Here is a 26484-nt window from a genome sequence, read left to right on the forward strand (position 1 = left end):
AAAAAGAATAATATGGAGATTTTATCTAAAAATATGAGGCCACTGTATGTTTGCTTATCTTTGAAGTATACTTTCTTTTAACACATTTTTTTTTTTTATAAAAATAGTTTTTACATTTCTTAACATGTAGGAAACTTTTTAATAATCATACACATATATTTTTGAACATGATTGCATTTTTTGTCAATCTGTTACAGGCTCCTTTTAAACACTTGAAAAAATATAATATCCCCCTTTTTCCTTCTGATTTCCCTCTTTTAACATCTCATATATCTGAAAACTGAGAGGTTTGGGGTCAACCAAGTTGTTTTATATTCTGTGAGCATTAAGCATTTTTTTTTTCTGGCAAAGAGGTTTTATAATTACTGAAGACTGTTGAATAATTATCGTGATGCACTGTGCACTTTATCTATGGTACTAGTCACTTTGGAAATACTGCATGTCTCCATCGGTTGTCTCATCCCCATTCCCCGAAGACACCCCCTCACCCCCCACCCAGGTGATCCGCCCCGCACCCCCACCGTCTGGATCCAAAGGCGATGGCCATGCGCTGGCCACCTGAGAGGGAGATCCCCGGGGACTAGCGGGTGAGACACCCTTTGGTTTCTCACAGAAAGGAAATGTAGGCTTATTTTAAAACTAATGACACCAGAGAGGTGACCAATGGGCATGGTGTGGGACGCGGCTAAAGCCACAGTGAGAGGGTTGCTCAATGCAGCGGGATCTGGGATAACAAGAGAGAGAGAGAGAGCGCGCGCGACAGGGGGGGCTTAGTGGAAAACCGGCTATGGGGGGGGCTATAAGGGTTGACAGCTCACCTCACAAAGAAAGGCTGTGACAGGGAGGGACTGCTAACCGCAATGAGGGATATAAGGCAGGTGCTGCACTCAGTACTGGTAGGGGAGGCGGTTAAAAAGATGAGGTACACCAAACGGACGTATTACAAGAAGGGAGACCAAGAACGGGCATGTTCTGATCCTATCACTTTATGCCGAAAAGGCTTTCGATCCAGTCAATTGGGCTTTTTTAAGGGGGGTACATCGCCACCATTGCCATGGCTGAAATGTATGAGCTGGATCTTGACTCTCTTTTCGAAACTGAAGGCGGAAGTGGTGGTCAATGGAAAAGAATCCTCAATTGAGGTTAGGGAAGGTGCCAGAATCTCTAGGATCAAGATAGTTAGGATAGAGTATAAGCTAAGCCTCTTTGTGGATGACTCCTTGCTATGTCACTAGCCCAAGGAGTTCCATCCCATGCCTACTACAGGGGCTAGCCAGATATAGTGAACAGTTGTTTTTTTTTTCAATTTGGAAAAACCGGTGGCCTTTGTGAAAGGGGACTTTACAATCGAGGATGTTAATGTTAAAGGACATTTGTACCGCGCACTATCACCACCGTAGTGGTCCCTTGGCGCTCTAGGGAATACATTGCAGAACTATCGTTTCAGGTGCAATCGAATGGATTCCGCTATGTCTCACAGGATTTGAGGGATCTTTTTCCCACAGACTCCTCCCCAGCACCCCCCTGCCCCTCCGCACTTTGGTGCAGTGTGAAGTCTAACATGCAAAGATGGGGCAGGCTGACTCTCTCATGGATGGCACAACTAAATTGCATGAAAAGGATAGTGCTGCCCAAATTCGCATTCCTATTCCTCTTCGAGATGCTCCCGATTGTGGTGCAATGGGTGGAGGGTGGGGATGGGCTTTCTGCCCAACTATGTATTATGGTAGAGCATCTGGATCACCACTCCAAGTAGCAATGGCTACACATGGAAAATGTGGTACTGGCCCCGGTTACTTTGGGGGAATTGATGTGGGTGCCCCAGACTCAAATCCTTGGAAGGGTGATCCAGCACCCGATGTTGGCTGTGTTCTGGTCCATCTGGCGGGAAAGCAGTGACACACACTGGCTGTCGACCTTGCCCTTCCCCTTCAGCTATATACGGGAAGTGCGGTACCCCTGCAGTTCCAATCTTGGTATGAGGCAGGCCTAACTAGAGCTGGTCAGATGTGGGTGGAGGGTACCTTTTATCCCAGTGGAAACATTAGAAGAATCCCTACATATTAGCAGGATTGCAATTTTTTTCGATACCTGCAGCTTAAATGTGCACTCCGACTGCAGATGGGGGGATAATTGAAGGAGAGACCAAACTGTCTTGTTGCTGCAACATGGGGGATACAAGTGTCTAATAGCAAGAATGTCCAAGGCTCTATTGTTGGCAGAACCCGTTGACCCACTGCCGGCGATAGAAAAATGGTTGAAGGACCTGGACAGGGATGCAGATGAAGTATTATGGTCTCAGATGTGTAAAAGGGTGTCTCTTTCTGCGGTTGGCCTGCAGTATCGGATGCAAGCGATAAAAAGCTTCTCCAGAGATGACAGTATCCTCCAGCCAGCCTAGCTAAAATGTACCCGGCTACAGACTCCCATTGCTAGCAGTGCAGCCAACCAGAGGGGACTACTAATATTATTTGTTGGTGTTTTCGTATACAAAATTACTGTAAGAAAGTCCTCTCTTGGATTAAAGGGATTGATGGGGTTACTAGGGCGATGTTGCTTTTTCGGGTACGGATAGAAGAGGAGGAGGGGGGGGACACATGGTGCGTTCCTGCTGGTGGCAGCCAGGAGCTGTTAAGCCATTCCGAAAAAGTAAAAAAAAGCACCCACAGAGAAAGAACAGGTCTCAAAGGTTAGATCCATTTATGACATCGAATTTTTAACACACCTTTTGGATAAGTTCAAGTCAAACATTGAGGGAGCTTGGCTCCCCTTCACCAAATATGGTCGATAGCAAGCCCCAAGGATGGAGATGAGCTGTGCTGGAATATTGCCTTAGACATTAGTTTATCGGGAGTTATTGATGCATTGGGTGGAGGGGGGAGAATTGAGGGTTATGTTGGTGATTACAAATGGAACACGTTACTGATTGTAACCTTACAAGCTGTTCTTATTGACCTTTAATTTTTCATTTTTTAAACAATCCGGAAATGTGAGCAAATGGTTAGGGAACTGTCTGGAATTCATTGTAAAAAAATCTTTTCCAAGGAAGGACTTTTCTGACCAATGTTATGGGCAGGAAGAGTTGTACGGGTTCCCGGTCTGATAAAACCTAGAGTGGGTAGGTCAGTGACTAGGCTTGAGTGTGCCACTCCAGCACTGCTCTCTGCATCACTGATTGAGTTTTTTGCCAGACTATAATTTTCCAGCATGGGATCTTACATGGATTCACATGCTCATGAATATTCCCTGCCGTCAGGCTGGGAATCCTCTGTAATGTTAAAATCAATTTTGCTTTAAAGTCAAAAACTGTTTGTCGCTTATAGTGTCTATTGCTGTTGTTTTGGGTCAGTCTGCCCAAGCCAATGGCATTCGTCCTCCTAGGCTCCACCCCTAAAAGTCCTCCTTTGATATGTACCGCAGGTTTTTTGAGTTGGGAATGCACTCCTCGGAAATCTTGATTCTTATTCTATTATTGGGAAAAAATGTTTCCATTGTATCTCCATCAATGGGCATGGTGTGACCTCTGGTTGCGGGTAAAGATCTGTTCCATCATCGGATCTTTTTTCTTCGAGTGAGGCCAACATCTTAGATTTGGGCCTTCACCACACGGCACGTCGGACGCCAGTAAGAAAAGTCTCTTCAGGGCCTGCTCCAAGTGCAACCAGAAGAATGTCTTTGTTGATGATCGGCATGACAAATGTGTCTACCGCCTGCACCCGGACCACGATGGGGGACAACTGTTCATCTGTCAGTCCTTCTCCAAAGCTGGGTGGGAATCGTCCCAGAAATGTGTTGACTTGGCTGTAGGAAGATGCTAAGGCCTCTGGCGCTGCCTCCGTGCGTAGTCATGCCTCTGCCCGGGTCAGCAAATCTGTTGAGCGTACTCTCTCTACTAAGAGGTTGAGATTAGTTGGAAAGGACAAGAAGCCCCACTCTAACTTCATCACTGTTGACGGTTCCCAAGTTCCAACTACGATAGCAGGGTACACCTCCACAGCTCTGACTGTCTCATCGTCAGTAAAATGGCGCACGTCAACCTCTCAGAAGACGAGTCGAGCACCGGGGACGGGTGGAGCACCGTTCACGGGCAGTCATCCCAAGGGTCACGTCCATGTTCGCATTCCGTCATCGAAGCTAGTCTCCATCAGAATTACCGACCAGGGCATAGTCACCCACCCATCGACCGTAATTTTCATCTACCACCTCGTTCACGGCTCCTCCGTCTGTCTTGTCAACGGCCCCCACTACATCGACTGTCTAGTCGACGACTACAGTTACCGTACACAATTTCTCTGCCTCCACGGCTGTCCTCAGGTGGCCCATCTTTGGCTCGGTCGACGACACCACAGTCCCCTGCCATCGCCTCCTTCCCCAGGGGTGCAAGTGTGGACAGGGAGATGCCGCCAGCTCTCTCCTGTGTCCCATGGCCAACGAAAGCAAAACCACTCTTCACTATTTCATCAGTGGGTTCCTCCGGACTGTTGCCTCCTGTTCATCTTTTGCATGCAGGCACTCTTTCAGGTGACTAGCCTCTAAAGGCTTTCTCCTCTGATTTGGAAGAGGTTGAGGATTCACCTGAACGCATTCTTCCTAGGCCTCATCACTCTACGCAGCCACAGCCCGCCCTACCAGCTGTGCCTTTGCCCGCTGCCTCTTAACCAGCTCTAGCAAATGGGCCCTTGCTAGGAACAGCACCTAGGGACATGTCCTTGGGCATCCTAGCTACCCTACACACCTTGGTGTCTGGGCTGCAGCAGCATCTGCCTCCAGCAGCTCCACACGCTGCTCCCTCTGGGAGTCCACCTTTGCCCTCACGACCGTCTCCATCTAGGAGTTTACCATTGCCATCAGGACCGAGGACTCATTTAATGCCTCCTCCTCCTCCTCCTCCTTTTCCTCCGCCTACACCTCTGGCTGAGCTGTTGTCGATCCCTGTGGCTACCCGACACTGACACCTCACAAGGTACCCACGGTACAGATGAGTTTGATGACCTGATTACAGATGATGGCTAGCCCCCTGATGTGGCTCTGCCCTCCAAAGACGTTCCATGAGATGTGATCTGCTCGCTTCATGCATGATTGACAAGTGCAGCAACTTTTGTTCAATCTCCCTGAAGAGAAGGAGGAGTTCCTTTCCAAAGGAGAGAGTGCCCTCAGAAATCTGTTGTATCCATCTCTCTGCTCGTCGACATATGGTAGGATGTCTTATTGGTCACGAAGACTCCTTTCACGGCTCCTACAAAGCACTGCCTAGAGAAAAAATACAGGATCCCTGATTCTGTCCTGAAGTGTCTCCGTTCCCAGCCTTTGCCCAACTCTGTGGTTTCTGCTGCAGCAGGGAACTGCTCCAATAACCCCTCTCCAAGCATGGTCCCCCAAGACCAGGAGGGTTAAAGTTGGACGTGTTTGGGAAACTCATTACCAACGCCACCTCTATCATTAAAATGGCTTATGCTTTAGCTATACTCTCCAGATATGATGGGGAGCTTTGGTATATGCTAGGACCTATCTTTGACTTCTTCCATGACGACAAGTAGTACGAAGCGTTGGCTCTAGTTCATAAAGGCAAAGTGGCCTCGGATCACGCAATTAGTCGCTCTGGACATTGCAGATTCCAGTTTATGACCAATGGGCAACGGGGCAGTACTTTGCAGGCAAGTCTGGTTGAAAGCCACTAACTTCCGCCCTGAGGTTCAATCAAAAGTTATTGATATGCCTTTTGAGCCGGTAGACCATTTCCACAAGGCTATAGATGACTCTACAGTCCGGAAAGGCAGACACCGATACAGCATGCTCGCTGGGTACTCTTCAGCAACAGAGGCAAGTCTTTCATTCTTCCAAAGGCTGGTTCTCCAGGTCTGCCAAAGACTACAGGCCAGCATACCGCCAACCTTCATGCTCAAGCATGAAAAAGGCATACCAAGGACGTTCAGTCCTACAAAGGGGGAAACCCAAGGTTGGCATGGAACCTCTTCCAGAACGCAGACCACCAAACAGGGTGACCAGGTCCTGGGCCCAGCTCCCGACTTCAGCATGACAATGGGAGGCCATCTATCAATTTGTCAATGAGTGGCACAACATCTCCACCGACAAGTAGGTGCTCAGCATTGTCCAGGAGGGTCACACCCTCAAATTCCTGGACAAGGGCCCCTCCATCCCTCCCATCATGACAAAGGAACACCTGCCTTTACTCTTGCAAGAGCTTCGGGCTTTACTACAAAAAAAAGGGCAGTAGAGGTGGTTCCACAACATCTCTGGGGCTCTGGAGTGTACTCAGATAGTTCTTAGTGAGATAGAAGTCCTGGGAGATGGGTAGGGGGGCAATCCTAGACCCGAGGCAACTCAACAAATTTCCCAAGAATTCCAGATGGTCACGTTTCAACACGTGCTTGAGTAACAGAGACTTACTGGCCTCCATAGACCTAGAGGATGCCTACTTTCACATTCCCATTCATTCCAGGTACTAACGCTTACGCCGGTTTGTTGTAAACGGCATGCATAACAAGTTCAAGACTCATCCCTTTGGCCGCAAATCAGCTTCGAAGGTCTTCACAAGGTGCCTGGCTCCAGTGGCAAACCATCTACTTCTACCCATACCTACATGACTGGCTGAGGCGCGCCCACTTTCGCCCTCTGGCCTTATAGCACACCAAAGAAACCATCAGGTGCTTAACTTTGCTGGGATACTTGATCAAATTATCAAAATCATGCGTGGTGCCATCGTAGAACACTTTCTAGGCTCACGTCTCAACATACTGGCATGTCTGGCTTCCCCCTCGTGGAGAGGGTCGGGGCTATCCTGAGCAAAGCACAGCAGCTCTCAGCTCTTCCAGTGGCAACTGTCTGTTCCATCAAATCTCTGTTAGGGATGATGTCTTCACGCATATCGCTAGTCCCTCATTGCAGGCTGCAAATGAGGCCTATACAACAGTTTCTGGATGCCAGATGGCAATAGATATTCGGCTCCTGCAACCTCAAGATCACCCTCATTCCAGTGTTCAGGAAGACCATGATATGGTGGTCTGTTCGCCCAGCATTTTACGCAAGGCACTCCTTTTTACCTTTGAGCACCTAATTCCACAGTGACCACCGACACCCCCTCCCCCCCCCACGCCCCACTTCACCCCCTGGAAGGGTGGGGAGCATACACATAACAATTTCATGCCAGAGGCTTATGGCAACTAGAGGAGAAGGTGTTGCACATCAACCTCTTGGAGCTGAGAGCAGTGTCCTGCGCCCTCAAGTCATTCAAGCCCCAACTCCAATGCAAGGTGGTCCGCATCTTCACGAAAACCGAGGAGAACCCACACTCCCATTGTATCCAAAGCAGTGCAAGCAATATGGAAATTAGTAGCTCGGAGGATGTTTCTCATTCCATTCGATTTGGCAGGTATTCTTAATACAAGTCACTCAGCAGGGAACTACGGTCTTGCCGTGAGTGGGAGCGTCATCGGACTCAAGTTCATCTGCTCTTCTCCAGGAGATGTCATCCCCAAATGGACCTAATTGCCACGGAAGGAAACGCAAAGTGCCTCAGGTTTGCCAGCCAGCACCCGCAACCAAGGAATCTAGGGGACACCTTGTTCTCCTGAGAGGGCCAATTTCTCTATGCATTCCCTCCAAGGCCTCATATTCTGTACGTGATAAGAGCACTCCAATAGACCCAGTGCAAGGTGATACTCGTTGCTCCGGCGTGGCTCAGGCAGATCTGGTACTCCAACCTTCTACACCTTTGGCGGTTACTCATCTCTCGCAGTATGTAAGGTTATTCTGGCTAAAGCTAGGGCACCTTCTACCCTGGCATGCTGTAAGCACAAATGGAAGCGCTTTTGTGTGGTGTGCTTCACTGGAGCTTTCTCCCCTTCACATAACAGCTCCTCAAATCCTACCTACCTTACCTGCTCTCCCTAGTGAAGGCAGGCCTTGCTCACGCTTCCATTAAGGCACACCTGGTAGCTATCTCCGATATATACTTGGATGCCTAGCAGGCCTTCCTTGTGGTCACAGACTTATTAAAGAATTCCTGAAAGGTCTATTCAGAGCATTCCCGCCTGTGAAGGCTCCAGCCCACACATGGGATCTCAACGTTGTTCTGTCAAAATTGATGAGCCCTCAGTTTGAACCTCTTCACAGTGCTTCTGTAAAGTTTTAGTCTTGGAAGACTGCCTTTCTGGTGGCTATCCCTTTGGCCAGACATGTTGGAGAATTACAGGCTCTCTTTCATACCACCTTATTTGTCTTTCCATCAGTCCAAGGTGGTGCTACGGAATCTCATGTCATTTATGACAAAGATTCTGTTGGACATTCATTTGAACGAGCCTTTAGTTCTGCCAGTCTTCTTCCCCAATCCTGACTCTACTACAGAACCGGCTTTACATTCGCTGGAAGTGGAGCATGCTTTGACGTTCCATGTCCAATGCACTAAGACTTTTCACACAACATCTCAGTAGTTTGACATTTGCACAGGGGGGCAAGGGAAAGACCCCTCCAAGGCTTCCATTTCCAGGTAGCTCTTTGGCTGTATCACGTATCGCCACCGGCTTGCAAACAGGCCGTTGCCAGGAAGACAGAGAGCCCATTCCACCAGAGCCATAGCTGCTACTATGGCGCTCCTGTCTTGTGTTGCCCTGCTGGACATTTGCAGGCCTGCTATGTTGAGGTCCACTTAAAACCTCACAAGATTCTACTGCATCAACAGTGATTCCAGGGTTGAGTCCCATGTCGGCCAGGCAGTGCTTCACAACCTGTTTAATTGCGGTGTGTTCCAGAGGTGAGTTATTGTATTGCTTCTGTTGAGCCTGTGGTATGTACTGCTGTATAATCTTATTCATGAGCATGTAAATCCATGTAAGATCCCAGGCTGGAGAAGGAACAAGTTACTTACCCTTGCTGGAGAACAGGAGGTATCTAGCATGAATTCACATGCAACCCTCTCTCCAATTTCTCCACCCACCCCTCCCCCCCCCCATGGCTCATCTTGGTTCCTACTGCCACTTTACATGCACCTCTAAATCTGAGGAGGACCTCTCTGGGTGGAGCCTAGGAAGACTAATGCCATTTGCAGTTTGACTTTAAAACAAAACTGCTTTTATTATTACTGAGGATTCCCTGCCTGACAACTGGGAATCTTCATGTGCATGTGAATCTGTATAAGATGCCCATGCTGGAGAATAGGAGTTACAGGTAAGTAACTTTTTCCTACTCCTACATTAATGTAACTTAAAACCTCAAAAGATATGGTTTAAATTCCATTGACCAAATGGAAGTGACGCATCTTAATTATTGGATTGGATTAAGAATACAACAATAGGGTGTATGTCTTTAGGGCCACAGCAGAAGGTAGTAGACAAAAATGTTTTGTACGTTTATTTCTCTTTGTCTTACAAGCTTTTGTATGACCCCTGATGTTGAAGTGATGCCTCTGGTCCTTTAACCAATGGTTTGGGATTATTCTAAGCACACAAACACTAGTGGATGCAGTGCTAGCGTTGAAATGGTTGCTTGTTTTTAACACTAGTTCCCCAGCATTGCATGTTTCATAGATTCAGATGCTTAGACTAATCCCCAAAATATGCCGATATACAAAAGATTCTGAATCTATAAAAATACAATTTTGAAGAATTTGGCACATATTTGCATTGCCAACTGGTGGTGTCACTGCTTTGTACATTAAGAGGGTACAATATCAAAAAGTACACTCTCCATGTCGCACAAAGTGTTCTACTGCTTCCAGCGATGCACTTAGCAGAGCTTTGTTCGGTTCAAGTGGTGCAAGAAGGAAGCATGCCATTTCAGAAGTGGTGTACCTAAGCACTGCCCAAATAAAAAGCTAGGCATGTAAATCGTGATTCAAGACTTGGGGGAAATGGGGATACCACATAGTTTCATACATAAAGCTTACTAAATTTATTTGGGGTGTTCGCTTAAGTCAGAAAGCAATTTGAGCATATGAAATGAAGGCCTCGCCAGTTACTTTTAATTGAGTGGGTTCTCGTTTTGGCTTTCTGAACCTTCTTGTGGGTTGTATGGAATAATGGGGCTAATGTCTCTCTTCAAACATGTTAGGTGAAGCTGCAACCGAAAGCAGAAGAAGTGAAACCGGCAGTTGCTCCAACAGTAGCCCCGGCAACCCTTGGCAATCCTGAGAAGGTGAAGGAACTGACTGAGGCAGTGATGAAACAGGTGAGGTCAAAGAGGCTGCCTTGTGCTTGCTTGTCCCAATTTTAAGCAAAGATCATGCAGCTAGGGTGTGGCTCTGAATGAGCACCCTCCTTTCTCATCTTGCAGACAGACACTATTCCCATTCTCAAGGCTGCTTTACTATGAGCCAAAACAATAAGCAGACGTCCTTGGGGGCCTAAGATGTATGCAGAATATCAATATTGTTTCCTATCTCCCCATTCCTGAAGTGTGAAATAATTACTGGTACTCAAAACTATACACAATTTAGATCTGTACACAAATGGTTACCCCATGGACCCCTAGTGCCCCCCTTCTATCCGTTGTTTTTCCCACTGACCAAGAAATACTGGAGTTCTTATCATTGTGCTTAGTGGGGCCACGTACCAAGTGCACTTTGACACATTCACCCAAATGAAGCCAGACTGCACGTTTTTGTTTGGCCAAGCCTGAATCCAGTGATCAGGCTAAATCCAAGTGTTCTCATCCAAATCTGCACCCTATCTGGGAGATGACAATATGCTAGAATGTCCACTGTACCCGCATAAATACAGCAGAGATCTGCTATACACATCCCACCTCCACCTACCCCAAGTAATTGCACGCTTTGTTCCAGGCAAAGAAAGAACATGCCTAATTTATGTTTTTTGTTTACTTTGGTGTTGCACTCTGCAGTACTGGGCTGGGAGGATAGCTCAGGGGCAACACGTTTGTCTTGGAAACAAAGCAACGCAGAGCAACACAGGTTTGAATCCAGGCTCTGTGCTTAGATATCCAGTACTATGTGCGCTATAAAAGATGTATTAAATTATTACTGAATCAGCATAGTCACAAATGTCATTAGGAAAGGTGTAACTATGTAGGAGGAAGGGTCAGTGAGCAAAAGGTGCACTTCCTAAGCGCAAAATGGATAGAAGTATGATGGGGTTTGTAACAGTTAATGATTATTTATGGCACAAGCAGCAGGTAATATGTTGCCACGATCGAGTCTTGGGTATCTGGTAAGCAACTGCATGGATTCCACATTCCGTAGCATGAGTGTACAGATGTAGCAATGTAAAGTGTAAATCCTGTGACACTGGAGGCGGGGGAGAAGAAAGTCACTATGCTTTGTTTTTGTACTATGTTGCTACCCTCAGTATGAGGGTGTGAGCCGAGAATGTAAGTGCTTTGGAAGGTGGAGCCACATCTTTTTTCACGTTTCTTCTGTTGCTTGTTCATGCCAGAGTCTGAGATTAAAGAAAGGAGTGCATGCAGGAAACCGATCTGTGCCTAATCCTAAAAATCTTGTATCTTTGCATTTTAAGTTGATGTGAATATTAAATTGCAGGCCTATCTCATTGTGTATGGAAGATGCTCTCTGTACATGTTAACTGTTAATCCGTTGCAGTCCACCACATGGGAAAAGGTGACCTTTGATCGAGTGTGGTACCCAGTTTTGCCACATTCTCTGCGACCAAAGTAGGATTTCTCTCCCCTTGTCCCCCTCACTTTAACCACTTGGGAGCTCTTCTCTGTGGGACTCTACAATATGCACACAATGGAGATTGTTCTGAGATATATCTTTTAATGGATGGCTCCAGAAGCCCACCTTGAACTAGTGGTAGCTCTTCTGCAGTTTCCCCATTTTCGTTGGTTGACTGCTCGCCTCACTCCAAAGGGGAGAGTTACAGTCAATAACGGCACTAAAGGTTCACTACCAAGAATTTCCTTAACCCCTCCAGTGTTAAGGACACGCATGTCATATTCTTGGCCTTATGTTCCCCGTGATAAGATTGGGGCATACACCTCCTTTCTGCATTTAAGATAAATTGTGGCGAATCAAGGGCTAAATGCAGGCAGTTATTTTATGATTTCTTCACACTCGCAGTGCCAATGGTGTAAAAAGCATAGCCTGCTGAGGTCAACAGTTTGATTTCTGAGGCCACAGGTTGGAAACATTGTAATATCAGTCACAGGCAATCCTCAATCCTTTTTTTTGTTTCTAACAGATTCCCTACTATCACAACCACAGATTTCTCCTTTTATTAATATCCTGCAGGTGCAAGTCTGGCTTAGAAAACCTTTTGGGTGTGGGGGGGGGGGGTTGTGCATGACTAAGGTGGTTGTCTGTTAGAGGAGCTATGGTGCCAGGGATCGATACGCGCCTCAAAACCTTGTTCACAGGGTGCGTTATGCAGTGAGTCCGATGCGCCTACGTTGCAGACAGCATGCAGTACTGAATCCTCTTGGTTTCAACGTGCCCCGATCCCAGGGCGCTTTCTGAAGCAATATTAGCCCTGCAGTGCTCCGTTGGCCATGCACTCCTCCTCCTTGCGGTGCAAGCCTATCAGAACAAGTGGGCGCGAAGAGGAGGCTGGCCTGGGATCCACACCGCTGCAATTGGGAGCCCATCAAGTGTCCCCTTTAAGGGTGCATCCAGGTCAGTTTGGCCACCAAGCGACCGACCTAGCGAGCCCTGCCCCGGCGCCAGGCCACGCCGCAGCTGCAACCCATCTCCGCAGCCTGGAGACATCGCCACCTGAACCAGACATCTGAGCCTTGAGCCTCCTGTGGCGGATTGGTGATGGTGGTCCCAGCGCCACAACCCACGGCCGACGCAGCCGTATCTGGGGCCTTAGTATCCACAGTGCCATATAGCGGAGCAACAGGCCCACATACTGCTGGGAGCTGGACCTTGCTTGCGCCACTGCCCCAGATCCTCTCAGAATTGCAGCTGGTCGCCTATGGACCTGAGCTGCCTGGGTGGCAAGCAGTTACACCTGTGCTGGAACACGCCCCCCCCTCCCCAGGCAGATTCTGGCCCCCATTATGTGCTGTGCTTCTGGTTGCTGCATCTACGCGAGCAGGGGAACACATACAATATGATGCTTTGAAGTGCACATCAGTTATCACGCAACCTCTGAATCCAACGCTGAGCTGCAATACATTCAAACGGTCAGCATAATACCCTGAACAGTGGTCGCATTCCAGAGAATACGTTCTACTAGAACGCACCCCCCCTGGTTCTTAACCCACCCCCCTATACCCCCTCAACTGGCTCCCCCACATCCAGGCCATGATCCTGGTGCCCACCTGAACTGACGTGGACGGTGCAGCTGGTGCACCAGGCTGCTAAATCTGGACTGGGCGCCACACCCCCCTCGTTCCCCGGCAGCCGCAGGCCTGCCAGTGGACTGTGCTACTCCATCCTCCCTGGCAACCTCTGGCCCCAACTTCTCTCTTGACTCCTGGGTGTTGGACCCTCACAGACAAGGGGAACATGCACAGACTGATTGCCTAGCGGAGTGCGCTGCACTCGGCCCTCCGCTGTTATAGGCTACCCGAAACAGCAATACAGAATAAGCAGCGTAGGGGTGTCTAGTGCAGTAGGCACAGATCAAAAAATATAATACCCCTGCGCCTCACCTTTGGAGCCTCCCCCATCTAACATCCACACATCCACACAACCACTCGTCTGCTGCTTGTGCCCAGAGCAAAGATCAACCAGTGTCCTTGTGGCATCAACCTCAAAATGCATCCCTGGCGGTGCAATATTCCCTACACCCTCACCACCTAAAGCAACTGCAGCGTACAGAGCGAGGCCCACCCGATGCGTAATGAGCTATCTGATCCTAAATCACAGCCCCGGCTCCCGCCAACTTCCCTGAAGGGCTCCGGCCAACTCTACCGGACAGACATTGCTGCTCCGACCTGACAATTGCAGCAACTTTGCAAGTGGTGTCAACCACACTCAGCCTGCTGTCTTACTGAAGTACTGTAATACACAGATAGCCCCAGCTGGCACCCAGGCAGGTAAGCAGAATACTCCTTGCAGCTTCTACAATACCGCTGAAATGTACTGCTGAATACCTTTTGTGGCAACTGGAACATCCCTTACACCCAACACACAGGGCGCTTGGACAGCTTCACTGGTACCTGCGGCTGCTGAAATCTGCACTGGCAACTTGCGGCGGCCTGACAGATCCCGGAGTTGCAACATTGCATGCTACTAACAAAACCAACTGGAAGAATCTTGACCTGGAAACCCTAACAGGGCTAATGGAATCAACCAAACCCCTCCCAAATAAACAGAATGACTCGAACTTGGCAGAAAAAAACTGGACACCTGGATCAGAGGCCCAGCCTAGACCAACGAGCATCTGCAAAACTCTTCAAAGCCACTGCAAAAATGTGTTCCTCCTCGTTTTTCCAATCAGACAAAAATAAATTACGATGGCCACTCGGAATGTACACATCAGTTCTAAAAGCAAAGAAAGCATACTACACCTCTAGAATCCAATAGGCAACAAATCTACAAAACTGTTCAAAATCATGAAGGAAATAAAAAAAAAAACATTGTGCAACAAATGTGTTGTACCATCTCAAGCGCTATGTGACATCACAAACAACCTAAGAACAAAAATAGAAACAATTCAGCAGACCATCAACATAAGCAGCGCACTGATAAACACAAACCCGGAACTACTAGAAACCAGAGCACCAACAACCACTGCAACACTTGACCGATTTGAGCCTGCAAACGAAGAAACCTTCAACAAACTAGTTAAAGACACCACCTCACCGTATCCCCCAGTGACCCATGCCCACCAGGCATCTTTAAAGAAATCCTAAACCACAGAACACTAGCATCATACTTCCGGCGACTAATTAACCTATCCCTAAACACAGGAATAGTACCCAAAATGTTCAAATCGGCATGCATCGAGCCCATCTTGCAAAACAAAAACGGGAAATCAGAGGACCCCACCAACTACTGACCTATATCGATCTTACCATACCCAGCAAAACTACTGGGGAACCACATCTACAAAATACTACTCAATCATGTAGAAAGCAAGGAAACACTTGACAACGCCCAAGTCCGCTTCAGACTCATGAGAGGAACATAATCAGCATTTATATCCATATGGGACGACCTAAAAATAAACCCAGACAACAGCACCAGATCAGCCCTCATGCTCCTAGGCATATCAGCTGCCGTCAATACAATTGGACACACTACACTTCACTAGTCCGAAGACTGGAGGGATGCAGCATAAATGACTCTGCTCTAAAATGGCTAAAATCCTTCCTCACCAACTGAACGCAAAGAACATACTGCCATTAACATCCAACACCAAAAACATCACCTGTGGCGTACCACAAGGATCCCGCCTCTCCCCACTACTATTCAACATCTACATGTCCCGCCTAATGAAACTCATTAAAACCCATGGACTGGCTGCCCACAACTATGCAGATGATGCCCAACTCATCTTCAAGACCCAAACAACTCTCAACAAATGCCTCAGGGACATTTATACCTGAATGACAATTGTAAGAAGCATGATATCACAAGTATGACACTGACACAAGAGATACAAGTTTCAAAACCTTTATTAGATTCTTGGGGTTTGGAAAAATTCCTATGTTGCCCTATAGCTATGATGGGAGTAGTCTATACCATCAAATGGTAAAGAAAACAGTCCTAGTCAATTTATGTCAATCACAATGGCCTATACTAAAAATACCTAATGCCTGCCCTATCTCTTGTACAAAAGGTGTGTAATGGAGAATGTGCCTGCAAAGGAAAGTCAGTGTTATAACAAACGATCAAGATGGCTGAGTCGACTCTCCTCCCAACGTTGGACAGCACGGAGTAAGACAGCCCCTGTTAACAGGATGACACACTCTGGCTCAGGGTATCAATAAAAGGCGGTTCAAAACATGGGTCGAGGCCCACTTGGCCTTCCATGTTAGTCACTTAATCTAATGTTCTAAAAGATCTTTCACAGTTCAACAAAAGTTCACGTAGGTCGCCCTCTGTTGGACTCTGTCCTCTCAAGCCATCAATAGTTCACATAGATCTCCCTCAGCAGGGATTGGACCTCACAATCACAGCACTTGCAGGGGTTCCCTTCCCCACGCTTTATTCATTTGTTAGGGGATCCCTTCCCCTAACTTTTTTCACGCTTTTGGTCAGGCTCAGACCTTTCACTGTCGATGTCGAAGACTTTCAAATGTACAAGGCTTTTACCATAAACCTCTGCAGGACCACTTCGACTTTCACTTCAGCCTTCCTGTGTCATTTGCCCCAGTGTCTCTTGGTCTTGGTAGTTCCAGACCACAAAATCTTCCTCTTTAAGCAACCACCTTTCAACTTCCGCTTTCGTCGGGGTTAATCTTGACCATTGCACATTTCAGAGTTTGTTCACTATATAGCAAGTCGTTAAGCATTTTGCTGAGACTTTCGAGTGGCTACTTCCTTTCACAGGACCACTCCGCTATTCTGCATCACTGGCTTCACAGTTATCGGTAACTTAAAGTTCAATACTGGTTTGCTTTCTTTCATCAGCATGTGTGCAACCTTCAATTGTAAGATACACTGTTGCCGCTTCAATCTTTCCTTGACACACACCAGCCTTACATGTCTTTCGCTAACTCACCGACTGTGTGCATTCCTTTCTTGCCTTTGCGGCTTTAATTCACGAGTCAAGGTTAATACCATAGGCTTGGCCTCACCTCCCCAACTGTCGTTCACCCTGGAGGGTTGCCGGTGTCCTTGAAATACAATGCAGGTTTCTTCTTGTCTGGGATTTGGCTTTCTCCACATATCCATCACGCTTTCCCGGAGGCAACAACCTCCTGCAGGGATCTTCAGGGTTTCCCTACCCTACGCTCTAGTCCCTCGATCGGTCGTTCGGCTACAGTGGGTTCGTCTTCGCCCCGGAAGATCTGCCCCTTCTCGTGGTCCACCTTGCTCAGCTTTTCAAACAAAATGTCACTACTTTTTATATTTCGGACTCCATGTCCCACAATGCATCACTCCTCTTTCGCTCCTACTTCGCCAGCTCCCCTTAGCAGCATTCTGGCGATTTTAGGAGCAGCAGGGTTTTCTATTGGGATGAATTTTAGGTCTGTCTCGCCACCTGCCCCTCCAAGGCTTGGGCCTCTGTATCTGACCCTGGGGAGGAGCTCTTGCTTGGGTGCTGCCAGGTAGCCCCAGCTGCCTGTGGTTTGGCTTCCTGGAGTCCGAGCTCCCTTGCCACTCTGTAGCGCCCCATTGCTCATTGCTCAGTGCTCAGGCAGTCTTTCTCATTCCAGGCTCTCGAGGGTTTCTCCAGCTTCTGTTCCTTCCTCCTGGCCTCTGTGCACCCTCCAGCATCCCCAGCTCACTCAGTGTGCCTGTGTGCTCCGCCTTTTATACTGACTGGGAGGCTTAACATGTTTCAAGTGGGAATGTTTTGTAGAGGGAGGCCTGACCTTGCCTGGCCTCATTTCTGGGACAAAATGGCGACTCCCCATAGGAATCCCTGGTGCATTGGTTCCTATGGGTAATCCTCCTAGTTCCCTTTTGCCTCTTGGTCTTAGTCTTGTTTGAAAATGGGGAGGGGGAGTTGTAGTTTTTCTTAGGGTTTAAGGGGAAATTGTATACGTTTTTTTGTCAGGGTGAAGGGGGCAGATGTATTGTTGTAGGTGAATAGGTTTTGGGCCATAATATCCCATAATGACTGAGGGGGATGTTGGATAGGGATGTATTGGAACAGGGGGATACCATGTCTCGCCCAAGGGCGTTCCTCCCACCGTCTCCAAGGGTCCCTCTCCCAGGTGATCCTCCCTCACTTGTCTGCCCCCCGGGGTCAGGATCCAAGAGCGCTGGCCCTCCCATAGCCAACTGAGTCGGGTATCCCCGGGAATAGCATGGGGGAAACGGATCTACGTGCTCCGACCGCGGCTGATTTTCCTGTGGCCGGAAGGTTCGCATGAGAAATGTGCGTACCACCAAAGGTTTGCACATTTCCCATGCGAACACACGTACACAATCCCTACATACCCATACCACTACCCACACTCACGACACACCCCCACCAACAACATAAACATACCCTACTTACCTTTTTCTTCAAGCTGAGTCCCTGCGGCGCTAGTTCCCTTTCACTTCCTTGATCGGGAAGCGGTGCCGTAGGGTCCTTTTTTACGGGGGCTGCAGGGGTTTCCCCCGCAAAACCTGCTCACTATATTGTAAAGTATAGTGAGCAGGGTTTGCGGGGGACACCCCGCAGTCTTTTTTTTTTTTTTATTTTTTATATATATATATATATATACTTGCCTACAATGCTACCACCAAAGGTTCGAACTTTTGGTGTTCAAACCTTTGGTAGTAGCATTTTTAGGTCTTTTTGTACATGCAAACTTTTAGGTACGATAAAAACGTACAATACCGGGGGAAACGCCTCAGATTTCTCACATAATCAACAATCTCACACAAAATACAAATAAAATAGAAATAATTATCTCACCCGCAGAGGATAATGCAACACACACACAAGACCTGGCCACCTTGCATGGGAACCCAACCTGGAGACATCCTCTGTGATAAACCTAGGAATACTCATGGACAACGGACTGTCACTAGAACCTCAACGCAATAGCTAAGAAAGGCTTCTAACTAATGCGACTAGTTAGAGGGATACTCCCCTGCCCCCCTTCCCACACAGATGTCTTGCAATCATCTCCCTAGTATTATCGAGAATAGACTACGCAAACAGCCTCTACCTTGGATTGCCAGAACGCCTCACAAAAAACTCAACCCATCCAAAATACTGCCTAAAGACTACTCCTGAAACTAAACGGAAAATACCACATCACACCAGCCTTGAGAATTCTGCACTGATTTCCAGTAAAAAAGACGCATTAACTGCCGAATTGCTCCACGCCGAAGGCAATAAGAACGACCGAAGATCATCTTATCTTCAGAAAATGACTGAAAACCTGGCTATTCAATTCACCAAGACCAGCATAAAAACGGGCATCCCATAAATCACACCCAGAGCCATGGTAATCGTGGGACAGCATAAACCCAGGAACCTACATTAAAACAACCACTAATTACTAACCACTCCATGCTCCTCTCACACATACCTCCCACATACGTACCACACATGCCCTAAAGGGCTAGTTGACACTAAACATGCCTCTGCCAAAAGAACAAACCGCAAACAACTCAAACATCGGACGTTACCTCTCAAGACAGAAGCAGCCCAGTGCACACAACCCAAGCACACTCAGAAAGCAGGCACACCCAGACAATGATTTTTCCTGGTTCTACAAATGTCAACAGAAGAGCACAACTTCTATCCTATGCCTCTTACCCCCCCCCCCCCCCCGAATCCCCCCTTTCTTTCAGAGCCACATGAGCGCCTAGAGACCATGCATATGGTAGCAGTGCGCAGTATAAATCAACATAACATAAAGGGAGCCATAGGGAGGATGAGGGGCTACATTGGGGCAGGAGGAGGCGAGAAGTTTTTGGGGTGGGGGTATATAGAATGCACTGTTTTGGTTAATTTCGGTTTATAAGTTGGGGCCCAGAGCCCAGTTTAGCTGTGCGTTAAAAGGAACAAAAGTCTTTGGGGGAGGGCATCAGACATACACATCATGGATCTGCTGGTGTGACCAGTGCTAGGACAGACTATGGAGTATGCAAATAATTAACCTTTTGAGATCGCACAATTGTCTGTTTGCCGGCTCCCCCTGCCTTTAATGTGGCACACTGCTGCTTGTTCTTGCAGTGCATTTATTTTCTTTCTTTTCTGTATTGTTTCCTTCAAGTTTAAATTGAATGCAAATAAAAAGAATTTAAAAAATAATAAATAAAGAAACATAGGGGCTCGTTACAAGTTTGAAAACTGCTCTATCATTTTCCGCCGCCTGATAGCCCGGTTTTACTGGGATATTACAGGCAGCGGAAAGGGTGGTAAATCCCCATTCCATTCGTTAATTCCGGCATTTATTTACCGGTGGGGGCCTGATTTACCTCCAGCTCCTGGCTGGAGGTAAATCAGTGACCACCACCGGCAAACTTTTGTTTTGCTGGTGCAGTAAAAGTACCAGAATTACTTGGAATTTTACCAGCACTTTTCCCACACCGACAAACCCATAATGATCCCCTTAGTCTCTGTGCTGACAGCCTTGGGGACTAGTCAGTTTCCCCATAATCATTAGCCAAACAGGCAAGGGAAGTAAAGCAGAAGGCTTTACTGATCACCATAAGTCAGGACAGGGTTCAAAACAAGCAAAAAGAATGGGAGTCCCATAAGAACCTATGGCGGTAAAGGGTTAAAAAAAAAAAAAATGTCCTAACACACTCCTTCAAAGAATCTCAACCCCGGACCAGAGGGATCCCTGAGGGAGAGCATCTTTAATTATCATCCATCCCCGGAACAAGAGGTAAGCTCTCACATCAGCAGTTTCAGTGAAAATAGCTCTAGCACGATGAAACAACCCAAGTAAGTAGAGGCTTCTTTCTAAGGTGCAGTGTACAGTACATGGCGACCGGGGACTTTATCCCTGAGCCAGTGATGACCCTCATGACCAAAGAAAGCAAAAACCTTCAAGCCTGTACTGCAGAACCCTGCGTGGAAGACTCTGGGAGGTGAAGGGAACACGTTAAGTTGACTCCCGGCAGCTCAGAGAAAGAAAGTTGGCAGCTCAGCAGAACATGGTTCCATGATGGTGATGAGCGATGGAGGCATCTTCGGACATCACAAGCTGCAGAACAGATAGGGTGTTGGTATCCCAGCCACTTTCTAGGGGACAGCAATGACCCACAGCCACGCAGAAGATCCAGGCGGTAAATGGTGGGAATCGGCAGTCAATGGCCCAGAATGGCTTTATTGAAAGGCTCGACCCAGTGCAAGATGGGAGGCAGCTGTAGAATTCCAGAAGCCCAGGCTTGAGAGGCAAAAAAGCACAAACCACTGTGAAAAAAGGGGAGAAAAAGCAAAACGTTCAGGGGTCCTAAAATGTGGCCCTAGAATTCCCAAAAATAGGAATTCTGTCTGATCAGTCACCATCAGTCCCATGCATGAGGTGACTGCACGCCATTCGGTCGGTCAAATCTCTTTACCTTGCCCCCACCAAGAAGAAAGTAATCCTGATGGCACCATGAGAAAAATGCAAACCACCAGCAGAAAATGTCTAGAGCAAACACCACTTCATTTTCACAGGATATGGATTCCATCTTACAAAAAGAGCTGAAATTGTATTTCTCTTAATCTATTATGTTAAACACAAGATAAAAAGGGAATGTGAACCCTCCAGCCTCTCCCAGCCCCCTGCTAAGATGGATTTCCAGTATCTGGCTTGGTGGACAGATTATGGGAGGCCACCCTAGTTATAGTGAACAGGGAACACTGGGAGGTTACTCAAAACACAATCAAGTTAGCTATGGAGAGCAGTCCAGGCTTATTCTCAGCAGTATGTGTGGGGTCGGAATTCCCAATGAGTCCACACAGTATCGCCCACAATAATTCAATCAGGACAGTAAGTATAAAGAATAGTTATTTATTATATGCCATTGGACACACTGAAAAATGTGTCTAATGGGTAGTAATATCGCACAATACTCTTATACAAATATATACTGTTAGGTAGATTTTCCTTCTTGGGTGAAATTCTCCCCACTTTGTGAGTCCCCTGGCATTTTTGCTGGACTATACGATTTTTGGACTGATTCTCCTAAGTGGGAACCTTTTTCCCCTCTCACCTATTCTTTATGGGAACCTTTTTATCCTTTTTTGGTACTTTATAATGGAGTTATGCTTTCCTCCATATTTTCTGGCATCTGCATTTTATTATTGCAGCATGCAGCACTTTTTGTGCAGTGTTACTGGGAGCTCCTTGAGCTTTACTTTTTATTTGACTTGTGTTAACATGTCACCAGGGCAGAGGAGACACTGTTTTATCCCACATGCATTTTATTTTGCGAGATTCCGCACAACCACCTTAAGTAGAGTGCTGAGAGGAAACATGGTCTCCCTTGTCTCGCCTTTCCTGTAACATTTAGGTACAGTTACAAGTTACAAGAGAATTCCAACAAAAAACATAGACATTACGTACAAAGCAAAGAGTAAGAAAGAGTGCATATTATCATTATAATATAACTAGATGTGGATGTGACATAATGTCTTTCTTTCCTTCTCATTCTGCATGTCGGTAGGCGAGGCGGAAAGTGTACAGTTACTTCGCATTATAGTCTTTATCGGAACCTTGATGTCAACAAACAGAGGTGCTCATATAACAGGAAGCAGCTTTTAACAGGCACAGTCGGCTGATTAATTGTCTTATTGATCATTTTGGCACATTATGCACACAGTTGTACAGGTAATATATTTGGGACGGAATTCAGACGATTCATTTTCAATTGAAGTGCGATCTCCGTGAAGGGCAGCAGTTAAATTGTCCATTCTAAAAATATTGCGGGCGACACTTATCCATTCTGCCTTGGTGGGGAGGGTCGATCTTTTCCAGGTCATCGCGAGGCAGGCCCTTGCAGCCAGCAATAGCCCTAATACCATTTTGGGCGCCTTCAGGATTGTCTCCTCATCTTCTATTAGGCCGAACAATGCCAGTAAGGGTTTTATTTTTCTCTCTCCTCTCCCTCTAATTCTTTGATCCAGCTTAGGATTTCGTCCCAGTATGCTTGCACCGCACTGCATCCCCACCACATGTGCCAATAGTCTGCTCTCTGCCCGCAGTCCCTCCAACAGTAAGGGCTCACATCTTGGTACATTTTGGCAAGTCTGAGCGGGTCGTATTGCCATCTGTATAAATGTTTGATTGCATTGAAAAGTGTCTTCCCATATCAGTTTCCCACCTATTTTTTAGATTGGTCAAGGGGGCTGTGTTGACTTCTACCAGTGCTGTGTACATTGCGCTTATTAGGCCTCTGGAGCCAGTGCAAGTGTCCAGAATTTTCTCAAAGGGGGTAAGGTCTCTCTGCAGTTGTCCCTTCCATATTTCTCGTGTCATAACGCCTTTTAATTTTAAGTATTGAAACACCGACAGTGGGCCTATGGCAAGTGCTTCTTCAAGTTCTTGTATTTTTATGAAAACTTTATTCCTCCTTAATTGTCCGGCTCTTTCCAGCCCATCCTCGTACCATGACTGATAGCTCAACGGTTCAGGTATGTCATCACGGATCCCTGGCACCCAGAGGTGTCCCAGCCGGGAGGGCCATGATGTGACCCCTTTCATATCTTTATGTGGTTTCCATATCGCCCATATGGTTCCAAGGATATGGTGATTTTTGATACTATTCCTCAATTGGGGGCCAGGGACCCATAGCCATTCTCCCACAGTAAATGGGCGGAGGTGAAAGTTGTCCAGGGCTATCCACTGGAGGTCTGTCCTCTGTCTCAGGTGCGGAATTAATATATGTAATTGGGCTGCTTTGTAATATAGTTCTAGATCCGGGAGGCCCACTCCTGCATTATCTTTGTTAAGATGAAGAAGAGATCTGGAGACCCTAGGTTTTCTGTTATGCCATAGGAAGGCCGTCAGTGATTTCCTGGTGGAGGTGAAATACTCTTTGGGCATTTTGATGAGAAGCATCTGGAACAAGTACAGAATTTTGGGGAGGATTACCATTTTAATGGCGTTTAAGCGGCCCAACCAAGAGATCGTGAGTCTAGCCCATCTCTCCATATCTTTCTGCAATATTAATGAAAGAGGGGGGGGGAGTTGGCTTGGTACAGCGTACCAGGTTCCCGGGTGACGTTGATGCCCAAATATTTGAGTGTTGTGAGGCTCACCTTCATTCCTAAGGGGGTGAACCTGTCCACTTCACCATCTCTACTTTTAGCAATTGGAAACAGGTTTGATTTCCCAGTATTAATTTTGAGGCCCGCTAATTACCCATATTCATTAATTATGTCTAGTGCTGATGGGACAGTCTATGGGATCGGTAAGGTGTAGAAGTATATCATCAAATACTATCTGGCTGGGCAGTTGCAATTCGTGGTCAAATGGTTGGGGGAGGAAGAAACAATCGATACAACCAACTTCCAGCCGGCACTGAAAACACATTATCTAAGGGAAATATTGTGGCTGGACAAACCCCTGCTTAGGACCCTACTGTACCTACTCAACCTTGCAGTGCGGTTTTGGAATAGAGCATGTAAACTACAGGGGACGGAAGATCCCTGCTCAACACAAATCCCCCTGGCGGGCCTAATAGGCATGGACACTAATGTGTTAGCAACGTTCCGAACTCAGTGGGAAGCCAAAGGCGTAGCGCAGATTGGGGACATGAGAAGAGAGGGAAGATGGGCAGATTTCCAGGAGATGGTGGTTGAATACGACATACACGAAGGCCAATTCATCCTGTATAACAGATCAATCCTTAGGATTAAAAGTAGATGGCCGGAATGGGAAGACCAAGAGGAAACAGCAGGAGCATTGGACATGTGGTACGACATATCAGAGGGGACCCATACTACCTCCAGACTTTACGACCAGATGCTGAGACCCCACACCGAACAAGAGTTGCATGTAAAATAACGCTGGGAAAAAGAACTCCACAAACCACTCGGAGACCAGGAATGGAGCAGGGTGCTGCGATATCCAAAGACAGTGTCTAGGAACGCAAGGTTCAAACGAGCAGAGCTGTACGTAACACATAGAGCGTACCTCACACCCAAGAGGATGAACGTGATGCATAGAGGTGACCCCTCTGGGTGCCCCCGATGCTACGCTGATGGAGCAGACATGGTGCACATGTTTTGGATGGTGGTACAAACCTTCTGGGAAGGCATCAAGACCAAAATAGCGAAGAGCGGCCTTCAGATACAGGCGGAGCACCCCGAATGGTACCTGCTGGGCCTCTTCCCACGAGGAGGCAGAGACAAAGCGCATCTAGCAAAAATGAAAGACTTGATATGCATATTAGCGAAAAGAAGGATAGCCATGTCTTGGAAATCTAGAGAAGGCCCGACCGTAGAGGCGTGGTGGTCAGACCTCCGGAAGTGGACACTAGCGGAAACTGCGGAGTGGATCAGAGCAGGGCAGAGAGGGGAAGGGGAAACGGCTCAAAAAATAGCGGCATGGAACTCCCTAGTGCAGGACTTATTTGGACAAGAAGGGGAGGAAACCGAGGAAGAGGACCCGGAGGAGGTACAGGGATACCAGAGGACCCAGGACAGGGAGACACAAGTGACCGAATAATAGACAATATGAGCACCAACAATGATGCAGCCCATATAAGTGGCTGCAGGCTGAGGAAGCACGGTCGTCGGACAGCTCCAGGATAACAAACTCATAGCAGAATCCGTGGGATTGCCAAAATGCCAGTTCAGTTTGTATGTTTGTATGTTATGTATGTTTACGTTGTTAATGGAAAACAAAGACATTTTTTTTAAAAAATATATATCATCGGCGTATAGTCCCAATTTATATTCTTTGTCCCCCACCTTAATACCTCTGACCCTATCATCAAGTCTCAGTTTCTGTGCTAGTGGTTCAAGGGATAGGACAAATAAAATGGCGCATAGTGGGCAGCCCTGCCTCGTCCCTCTTTCCAATAGGAACCATCTGGAGTAGCCACCATTCACAGACACTGATGTCTGCGGGCATGTATATAGTGCCTTTATGGCGAGGCGGAGTTTTGGGCCTAGTCCTCTCCTGACAAGTACCTCTTCCAGGAAGTCCCAGGCAACCCTGTCGAAGGCCTTTTCGGCATCAAGGGATAGAAGGGTTGGATAACCTTGCATTCCCTGCGCTTCATGTATCAGAAGAAGTGTCTTTCTCATCGTATCAGCCCCCTGTCTCCCCATTACAAAGCCTACTTGGTCTGGGTGTATTAATCGTGGCAAGTGGGTTTCTATTCGGGCGGCTATAACTCTTGCGTATATTTTGGCATCTATATTAAGAAGCGATATGGGTCGATATGATCCGCAATATTTCGGGTCTCTGCCTTTCTTCGGTATAACTGTGAGGAGGGTCTGTGCAAAGGATGGGGGTGCCCGGCCTCTTTCGAAGATGTTGTTAAATAGGGTCGCTAGGAAGGGGGCGAGGAACGCAGAGAATGATTTATAGAAGCTAGGGGTGAATCCATCGTCCCCTGGAGCCTTTCCTGTTTTTAAACGCTTGATGGCATCCATTACTACTTCTTCCCTGACTGTTGTTTCTAGGGATTCGGCTTCTATGCGTGTTAGCTTCAGGATTTTCACGTCCTGGAGGTAATTTAGAATGGTCCCTGGTGGGGGAGGTGGATCACTAGTGTATAGGTCTTCATAAAAGAAGGCAAATGCTTCTCGTATGCCCTCAGGAGAGGACTCTGTTGTATCCAGGAGCGTACCGTCTAATAACCTCTCTATCACATCTACCCACCTCTCCGTCCTCTGTGCACGGAGTCTGGCCGCCAGTAGAGCGTCTGCCTTATCGCCTTTTTCATAGAATTTTTGTTTCAGGTATTGAGGGTCTGAGTTATTTTGCCCACTTCGAGTATTTTTAGTTCCTCCCTTAGTTTTTTGGCCTCGTTGA

The 26484-nt window shown here is 47.3% G+C and overlaps 1 protein-coding gene across 2 annotated transcripts in view; it reads left to right on the top strand.

Moving 5' to 3' along the window:
* MARS1 (methionyl-tRNA synthetase 1) overlaps positions 1–26484 on the top strand; it is a 413330-nt gene that overhangs the window by 324194 nt on the left and 62652 nt on the right. For both annotated transcript variants that reach the window (XM_069653588.1, XM_069653589.1), the window contains one exon: positions 10066–10182. In XM_069653588.1, the coding sequence (XP_069509689.1) occupies positions 10066–10182 (117 nt within the window). The remainder of the gene's footprint in view (positions 1–10065; positions 10183–26484) is intronic.

This window comes from Ambystoma mexicanum, chromosome 3q (assembly GCF_040938575.1).
Source record: "Ambystoma mexicanum isolate Mex_15411 chromosome 3q, UKY_AmexF1_1, whole genome shotgun sequence".
Taxonomy (NCBI): Eukaryota; Metazoa; Chordata; class Amphibia; order Caudata; family Ambystomatidae; genus Ambystoma; species Ambystoma mexicanum.